This window comes from Pogona vitticeps, chromosome 6 (genome assembly GCF_051106095.1).
Source record: "Pogona vitticeps strain Pit_001003342236 chromosome 6, PviZW2.1, whole genome shotgun sequence".
Taxonomy (NCBI): Eukaryota; Metazoa; Chordata; class Lepidosauria; order Squamata; family Agamidae; genus Pogona; species Pogona vitticeps.
In genome coordinates, this window is record NC_135788.1 from 27293629 (window position 1) to 27303145 (window position 9517).

The following is a 9517-nucleotide window of genomic DNA, read 5'->3' on the forward strand; positions in this document are numbered from 1 at the left end:
TACTGCTGCTAGTAACAGTAGGACTTAACATAAGTTTCATCTTTTAATTTAGCATATCATAGTTAAAACTGAAGTATTTAACCAGCTCAGGTAGTTTAGAGCTATTTAGATAACTTGTTCCAGAAATAGTTTGCTGCTAGAGTTCCTTTGTCTCATACTGGCACACCTTGATTAACTTCTGAGGGTATAATACTATTAACACATCTATTATTTTTCCTGCAGCTGTTAAGCAATTTTGGGATAATATTAATATACAGTCCAAAGAGTGACTTTAAATTTTCTTTTCTTTTAAGAACCTCAGCACATAAGATAATATATGTCTAAATAAGTTTAGCTGTTGTCCTTCATAGTCTAGATACCATCCTGCCTGTGGATTCTGCCCCCACACATGTTGTTTTGAGATAATTTCAGATTTCTACTCTGGGAATTGCCACTCACATTTCGTTTGCTGGCTGCCAGTCAGGGGAAATGTTTTTGCCTTGTGCACATACATGCCTTGAAGGAGCCACAGAGCTGTCCATCAGATTAGACACAGTAGCCAGATTCTCATTGCGCAATGTAAGAATGTTGTAAATTTTGGCCCATTGTTCAATGGTAAATAAAGAACCCCTACTGTGATTCTCATTTGGTACATATGCCCAGGTGCTTGAGTACTTTCCTTCCAGTTTTGTTGTTACATATTACTAAATTTGGACCAGAACTACACAAAATTATTACTTTTTTTTCAGTCGTATCTTTTCAGGAAGGAACATTGGTTGGTGCCAGCCAGCACAGCACAACACAACAAACTGCCTTAAAGGAGAGAAATGTTAAGTGCTGTGTTCTTAAAACTAATGGTTCAGAATCTTGGCAATTGCTTTATGGCTTAATTTTGAACAGTTGACTTTCTCAGGTTGTAGTAACTGGCTCCAGTTTAATAATACGTTTGGAGGGATGTCTAATCTATTGTGTCAGGAATTAACACTATCAAATATTTTATTGTTGAATATCATTCCCAGTTGTCCAAGTACATACTGCTAATTCAGTTAGAAATATTTATTTATACTGCACATGCTGAATAAGCAACAACATGGAAATATGTTGAAATAATATGTAGATTTGTTTGTTTGTTTTTTATACCGCCCATCTGGATAAATCCACTCTGGGCGGTTTACATTCGAACACAGATAGGATTAAAACAAACAATAAAAATAAAACAAAAACAACATGAAAATCCAAGATGGGAAAAATGAGAGTAGGAGCTAAGTGCTAGCTAGCTGCTGGGAAGGCCTGCCGAAAGAACCAGGTCTTTAATTTACTCTTGAAAACTCCCAGTGAGGGGGGAAGGCAAATCCCTGTGGGCAGTGTGTTCCAAAGGCGAGGGGCCAGTGCTGAGAAGGCCCGATTTTTAGTTTTTTCCTTCCGGGCCTCTCTCAGGGTTAGGCCCCTCAGCTTCCCAGCCTGGCTACGATGGGTGATATGGGTAGATCTAGGTGGGAGGAGGCACTCTGCACTGTATTAGTCTATGGTAAGAGTCAATAATAGAATATAGATAATTCTTTATAATTCCCTTTTGAGAATCTCTCCTATAATCAGAAAAGAATTTCATGCTCTTCATTATGAGGGGGAGAGGAAGAGGCTAAACAGACATAGGTAAAGATTGTTCACAATTATAATCCTGCCTTGTCCTACCCAAGAGTTTATTTAGTGCCTGGTGTTTGTGATAGCTTGGGCAACTGCTTTGAATAATTGCTGAGTATATTTTCCCCCACTTTCCTCTTTGAGGCTAGAGGTTTCCAAACCTCTGTTTTTGTTCTCCCCTTCAGAGATTCTTTCTGTATTTGAGCTATCTGTTGTTTCTGCTTTAGGGCTCTTCTATGATTTTGTTGTTGTTGTTTAGTCATTTAGTCTTGTCCGACTCTTCATGACCCCATGGACCAGAGCACGCCAGGCCCCCCTGTCCTCCACTGCCTCCCGGAGTTGTCTCAAATTCATGTTGGTTGCTTCGCAGACACTGTCCAGCCATCTCATCCTCGGTCGTCCCCTTCTCCTCTTGCCGTCACACTTTCCTAACATCAGGGTCTTTTCCAGGGAGTCTTCTCTTCTCATGAGATGGCCAAAGTACTGGAGCCTCAGCTTAAGGATTTGTCCTTCCAGTGAGCACTATGATAGCTCACTCTAAAATTTATAGTTGCTTGGCATTATACACCAGTGTATCAGAAAAAGACATTTTAAATACGAAGCTCTTGTGCTAATAAGGCATTTAAAACAATAGCCAAATATTCTATGTTCTGTTATGCACTGTTGTAATCTGTCGTTTTTCCTTCAGCTAAATTTCCAATATACTTTTCAATAGTAAATCAGTTTTAAGCAGGGTCTGACTGTGTCTGTGAATAAAAAATGGAAGTTAATAATTGATCAAGCGTGGGGAGACTAACCTCCTAACCAGACACAGTCCTGCTTTACATTTCTAAAGCATCTTTTCATTTTGGTCTATGGCTGTGCTTTGACCACAGACTCCACTGCCACTCTTTGGATCAAATCAGCTGTTTACTTTACATTTCTATAAAGAGCTGCTTAAATAGATTGAAATTTTCAAAAGAAAATGAACATAAAGTCTGCAGAGGGAACCCATGGTCTGCTTTGGAATGGGAGAGTGATCTTACACAGCAGGGGGTGGGGAAAATGTTAATGGCACCTGTTGTGTGCGTGGGCAAGGGGAGGTGAGAAAGGGCCCAGCCTCCAGTGTGATTAGAAGCAGTTTTATTGCATTAAAAGTGCCAGCTCTGCAGGGTGCCAGTGATTAGAATTCAGTTTGGTGACCCCCTATACTATTTGGAGCCTGCGAGTTCACATTGCAGACCTTGTTCTATAAAGAGCAATACTGGTTTCGGCCTTTTTCGATTGTAAAATAGAACTTTGTTTCTGATAAGTAATTTTTCTCCATCTTTTGATAACTAATAGAATCCTTAAGGTTGCTAACTGACCATCTGTTTAGTATAACTACCCTACAGTTAATGAAGACTCCGCTTACTACACTGCATTTGTTCCACTGTTACATTTTTAGAACTGGTGTTGTATATAAAAAAAGATAGCTGGAAGTCCTTAAGAAAGATGCAGGGGACTGAAGGGATTGAATATAAAAAAGGAAAAAAGGATGTAAGAACTGTGGTCATTCAATATTTAAGGATATAGAAATGTTCCCATAGGTAGTGATAATAGTAATCCATTGTAAGTGGTTGGTGGCTCTCTTTGAAATGACTTAATAGGCACTGTGTAAATACAGGAGTTGTTAGTAAATTGTGGTATATAGTCAAAGTTTTCGGTTTCATTTTTATGATTGAGTGTTCTCAGAAAAGAATTTGATTTTGAAATGACAGAGGAGGACATGTATCCAGTCTGATTGGCTATGAAGCAATGAAATACTCGTATTCACTTGCCAGTTCCTCACATAGTAAATATTCCTTTGTGGATTCGCAAGTACCACCTACTAGAGGCAGCAAAGTTGTGTATATGTGATTGCTTATCCTAGGATGAAAAAGAGATAGATTAAAGAGGTCTCATTTTACTAGAGCTATCTACTATTATGCAGATATTTAAAGCTCTGATTTATCGTCCCTGGAAAATGTAAACATCTGAACTTATGGAAAATTCAGATGTTAAGATTCTTGATGAAACAAAGGGGCCCTCAGAGATGCTAATTTTTTGTTTAGTTCCTTCCTGTGCCACATTTAGTCTTTTATGCCATTACTTGAACAAAAACTATATGCAGGACAGTTAAGGATCTAGAAATGAAACCCATCAAGCCACCTTCTCATGCAGGAACGGAATGCATTTTTGGGGATATGCTTAGTAGAGTTTACATCTTTGTAAATGCACTGGCTTTTTGTTGGGATATGGGCATTCAAAGAGTAAGGTTACCAAAAATACTTATACAGATATGGCAGCCATGAAGCAAGGACTGAAGTAAGCATTTTTCCTGCGTTTCAGAAAATATTTATGTAGCAAACTGAAGGATATGTCAGTATCTGTGTTATTTGTATACTTTTTTTTGTTCTTCTCAGTTTTTCCCTATGAATGACACTCCTGTGGGCAGTATGTATGATTTCAAAGAAGCTACATATGAACATTTTTAATTACTGTGTTTGTACATTGATAAGACACAACTGTATGTTGTGATGAACCATTATTTTGCAGATGTTATGCATATTGCCCTGATAATTTACATTTTTGAAATGTTTAATAAAGACTTGTTTCCAGGACTATAGCTCTGCTTTGTTCAGTCTGTAGTAAAAATATCTTCCTGTTAAATGCTAATGTACAGTATGGTAGATTAGAGCTTCACTAAAGCTTTCATTCAGAAGAAATGTCTGCTATATAGGAGTATTAGAAGTAGCCTGCAAAGCAGGCTACTTCTGTGATTTGAAACAAACGGGTGCTAGCAGTGACGTTGTACGAAAGCCATCATGTTTCTGGAAATCAAATTTAATTAAAAAGCACTCTCAATCCCTAGTAATGCAACTGCTTTAAATTTTCAGACAGTGGGAGTAGCTCACCGTTGCCCAAGTATGCCTCTTCTCCTAAACCCAACAACAGCTACATGTTCAAACGAGAGCCCCCAGAGGGATGTGAGCGAGTGAAGGTCTTTGAGGAAATGTCGTAAGTAATGCCTTTTATATCAGCTGGGATCTGCAAATGCAGGAAACCTTTTTACTCGGACCCTTTTCAACTGCAGATGAATAAACTACTCCAGCTGATGAGGTTTTTTTTCCTTCAAAAAGCAAACCACTCTTGCCAATTTTGCACAGGCAAGAAGTTGAAGTGTTCCTGTCAGCTTGAGGGGGAATGGAATATTTTTGTTCTTGATCATGTGACTCATATTTATAAAAGCACAACAAAGGGGAAAAATGCAAGCAGAGCTATGGTTTTGTTAGTACTGTATTCTGACAATTATTCTGCAATCTGTATAAAGCTATCTTTACAAGGAAACCATTCCAGCTTTAATTTTTTTAGCTTTAAAGTCTGTAAATACTAGATGTGACCAGAGTTCTTTTGGTTGGAAGTTTATGAAAATCTTATTGAGCTGTATTTCCTGTATATGTGTATGTCTAAGAGGAAGAGAAAGAGAAGCTTCCCTAGACTCCACTGTCAAGCAAAGAACTAGGCGTGGAACTATTCATTAGATTAAGGGACCAAAGTCATGTTGCAGAATCAACTGGCTGAAGCCAGGAGATGTTTTGGCCACAGCAGAAAATGCTTCTGGATAATTAAGAGAAGGTTTGAAGGCAGATGAAGAAGCCTTTCTGGGTTAACGGAGGGAAGGAAAGAGAGAGACTTGCCTAAAAAGATTCTACCATCTCATCCATGTTTGGTGCTATGGGTTTTCAGCTGATAAATTCTTCATGGATGGACTTGGTTAGTATATGTGAATGCCTTTACCAGGGGTATTTCTAATAGCTGCAAAATTGCTCTGAGGTTGCTTTTTTGCATGTGTGTTATTTATTGCTGTGTCTTGATCAGCTGACTACCAATATGGAAGATGTTTGCCCATTTGTCAAATAATCCCATTCTGTGTCACTCACATGTTTAGCAACATACAGCCCTGCAAACCTACATTAAGTTGCCTTGAATTAATTGGTGTGTAACTAACTTCTTTTCCACTTACTTTATTTGTAGGACTCGTCAGCCTGTCTCAGCCCCTCTCTTTTCATGTCCTGACAAAAACAAGGTTAATTTCATCCCGACCGGATCCGCTTTCTGTCCAGTAAAACTTCTGGGTCCTTTACTACCTGCTTCTGACCTGACACTCAAAAGCTCTCCAAACTCTGGTCAAAGTACAGCTTTGAGTACTCTTACTGTTGAGCAGCTTTCCTCTCGGGTCTCTTACTCCTCTCTGTCAGATGACACCAGCACAATGGAATCTGCAGAAGTCTTAGTACAACAGCCGTCCCAGCAGCCTCCAACACTTTTGCAAGAACTACAATCTGATGAACACTCCACTCCTCAGAATTATGTAATAATCTAGAGTAAAGCAGTGTCGGTGTAAAACTCAACTGCATGAGTGGCATCGTCTCCAGAACAAAACAAAGCTACTTATCAGCATCTTTCTCTATTTCAGTGCTATTCTTGGCAGGAACAGAAATGCTCTTACTCAGCATTTTTGTGTGTGTGTGTCAGGGGAGAGGACAATGCTTGCAGAATCTGTGTACTATTAAGCATTTTAAGTGGAGACTATGCATTTCATAGAATGTCTGACCAGATTAGTACTGTGTCCTCTTTCAAATTTTACAGTATAAATAAGCTCTATATCAAACAAAAGTTGCCTGTCTAAATCGAAAATGTCTTGCTGTGTTGTGTTCTATGGAAAATACTACTTCAGGATTATGTTTACAATTTATCCAGGTATTTATGTTTTGAACGTCTGTAATACATACAATGCAAAAAAGAAAAAGAAAAGAAGAAAAGAAAAGAAGAAAAAATGGCCACAACAGTTGCACAGTGCCCACCCTATGGCCTAGCTTCAGGTACTTCTCTCGAAGTCTAAACTCAGGTAACTTGGAATGTATATCATATTGGGATAAAAAAAATTACAGCTAAAAAGCTAAAGAGGGAACATCACTCTTCTGCCTTTCATTATTTTATGCATTAATATTTCCTCATTACATTCCACTTTCTTGGAAAAAGTGCATTCAGATCCAGGGGAATAACTACCCTGGAGATGGGTGAACGTGAGGAGAACCAGCAAATCATTAATGTGTGACATTACATCATATGGTTATAAGTAAAACAACTGTTGCATTTACCGTTCTTTTAGCTTGCAGATTGTGGCATTTAAAAGTTTCAGGTGTTGCACAGTTATTGACTGTTAAGCTATTGTGAATGAAATGTGTTCAGTCCTAGGTTGTACATAAGAAACATTCCATGGTGTTGGTGTGAGCGGTGATGCAAGGGAAGAATGTTTTCATTTTAGCAAAAAAGAAAGATCAGGTTTTGAGGTGGGGGTGGGAATGTCCTCTCATGTTTGTGCCGGCAAGTTGAGGAAATGAAATGCTGTCATTACCGTTTTAAGAATCTAATGTTTAGTTTCTCTTTTGGAGAAAATGCTCTTTTGTGTGCTGGTTGGAAAAAGAAGCTTCTCAGTTTCATTTTGTTTTTCTCAAGCACTGATCAGTAAACTATCTAATGTGTGTACATTGGGTGTTTTATACCTGGACTTAAAAAAATAACCTCTTACACAGCATATAAGGTTTTGTAGAAAAAAATGGAGGGAGCAATAGTTTTTAATATAAGTTATCTACTCAAAGCCTTTTGTAGTAATCTGTGGTTTAGACCATTGACAGGTAGGTTTTTGCTATTTGAAAGTAAGTAGACAATGCTGGATCTCATGAGTTTTCTTCATAAATGCTGCATAGCCTAGAAGCATCCAGCAGCAATTTCTTACTGCCCTGGAACTGTGACAGCATTGCTTTTGGAGATAATAACCTGCAATACAAAGAGGACCCCAAAGGCAAGAGACACTCAATATTCTTGGGCCTTTGCTTTCAGTTCTGTGAGAGTAGCTTTATGCAAGTCTGTTTCTAAGAAAGCTTGCTTCCTCTGTTCAGAAACTGAAAAGATTAAGGCTGCAGCTGCTGCAGCATTTATACTCACTTCAGTCCTTTCTTTTAGGGAAGAATTTGGAGGGGGAAAAGGGGGGGGATAATAAAAAAGAGGCCTCAGTGAAGAGTAGCTAAGAAAAGGAATATGGAAATTATGCAGCATGTGTATGTGGTTGCAAGATGAAGCCCAATTTCCTTCTTATCACCAAAGAGTTTGGTAATAACTTGTTAGGAAGTACGGAACTCTACAGCCTCTGTGCAGTTGTTGTACAACTCTAGGAGCATGCTGAGAGTGAAAGCTAAAGATCTGTTTTATTTCCATGGAATTTTTATTATTATTATTATTTTTAAAATAGCATAATAGCATCTCAACCTTGCTAATCTCAGGCCTTGGCAAAAATGCTATATAGTTTGTATGTTAAAGTATACGGGAGAAGCATTCAATTTTTGTGATCTAAGTATGTGTTCTTAAAGCTTTTACATTGAAGTTGAATATAACAGTACATTTCCTTTCTTATCTCTGGTTGTTTCCAAATGTAACTACATAGTCAAGGTTCTCTGTGTTAGGATTTATGGAAAGCTCTATCAGGTGACTTTTAGATCACAAACTCTGGTGTACAATATTTATAGCGTTATTACATTCTGTTTTCCCACGAGAAACTAAATATTAATTGTCACATGCATTTGTTCTTAGCATATTTGGAGGGTTTTGAATCAAATGTGTTAAAGCTGAAGCTTTGCTATGTGAATTTCTCAGCAGTTGTTGATCTCTAATATACCCTATATACAGCTGTAGAAATTTGTCAAATTTTGTTTCAGGAGTTTTGTACATAGTTGTATTGTTATTTCTAGCCACTGTGCTGAACAGTATTCAGATTACCACACAATATTGCTTTACACAAGGAAATGTGTGGCTTTTTGTTTTGTATTTTTTCAGTATAGAAGTTCCTGTGTCTTATTTAAATAAAGTTATTAGAAAACACACACACACACAAACACACACACACACACCGTACAGCCTGTGAAATATAGCATGTCTGTTTTATTTAAAAGCTGTGTTGGGAAGTGATTCAGACATACGGAAATGATGTGGAACATAGTACTTTGACCTTTTCCATTGGAAAGGGTGATGGAATTGTATTTGAGTGCTGGCCCATGTTGAAAATTGCCTTTTATATACAGAAAACTTAAATTCATCAAGAAAAAGGAGCAGTTGAGAAGTGGAAGACTCTGCTTGCAAGTAACTATTAAAAGGGATAATGAGGCTAAAATCCTGCTTCTCTCTTCCTTAGAATGTGTCTGTACTTCATATTGGACTTCCCAACCAGTAACCAACTGTTGTACTTTGAATTGTGTCTTTCTGTAATTAAATCATTCATGCATCTGTTTATGGCATTCTTAATCATTGATGGGGTTAGGAGTCAAAATAGCAGAGCAAGGAGTAAAATTAATGCTGATCTTGGCAAAATATTTTTTTAAAGACTGCTTCTTCTTTGGACACATTTGTTTTTAATAAACTAGTCATGCAAGTTATTAATTTCATGTCTTATAACTGTAACATACACAGTAGAGTAGAACATGTATTTATTGCCCTTATTTGTCTCCTCTCTGTACAGTCAGGATTGGAGTGGTATATTGAATGGTATTGCCACAGCCAGTGTGTTATTTCTAACCCACCAAAAGTTTCAAAACATCATTTCTTGAAACTGCAGAACATACCCTGTTCTGATATTTTTTTCCTCTTAACATCAGTATGTACTTTACTGTTTATATACAGTGGTGCCTTGCTTAACGATTACCTCGTTAAAAGACAAATCCGCTTGACAATGAGGTTTTTGCAATCGCAAAACAATGTTTTAATGGGAAAAATTTGCTTAACGATGATCGGTTCCCTGCTTCGGGAACCGATTTTTCGCTTAACGATGGTTTTAAAACAGCTG

At 37.8% G+C, this 9517-nt stretch overlaps 1 protein-coding gene across 5 annotated transcripts in view; it reads left to right on the top strand.

The window, feature by feature from the left end:
- GLCCI1 (glucocorticoid induced 1) overlaps positions 1 to 8965 on the top strand; it is a 56565-nt gene extending 47600 nt beyond the window's left edge. For 4 of the 5 annotated variants that reach the window (XM_073003225.2, XM_073003226.2, XM_073003227.2 and 1 more), the window contains 2 exons: positions 4518 to 4638; positions 5656 to 8965. In XM_073003225.2, coding sequence (XP_072859326.2) covers positions 4518 to 4638; positions 5656 to 6004 — 470 coding nt within the window. In that variant the 3' untranslated portion in view covers positions 6005 to 8965. The remainder of the gene's footprint in view (positions 1 to 4517; positions 4639 to 5655) is intronic. The other variant, XM_073003228.2, reaches the window with a different exon arrangement.
- Positions 8966 to 9517: the final 552 nt, after the last annotated feature.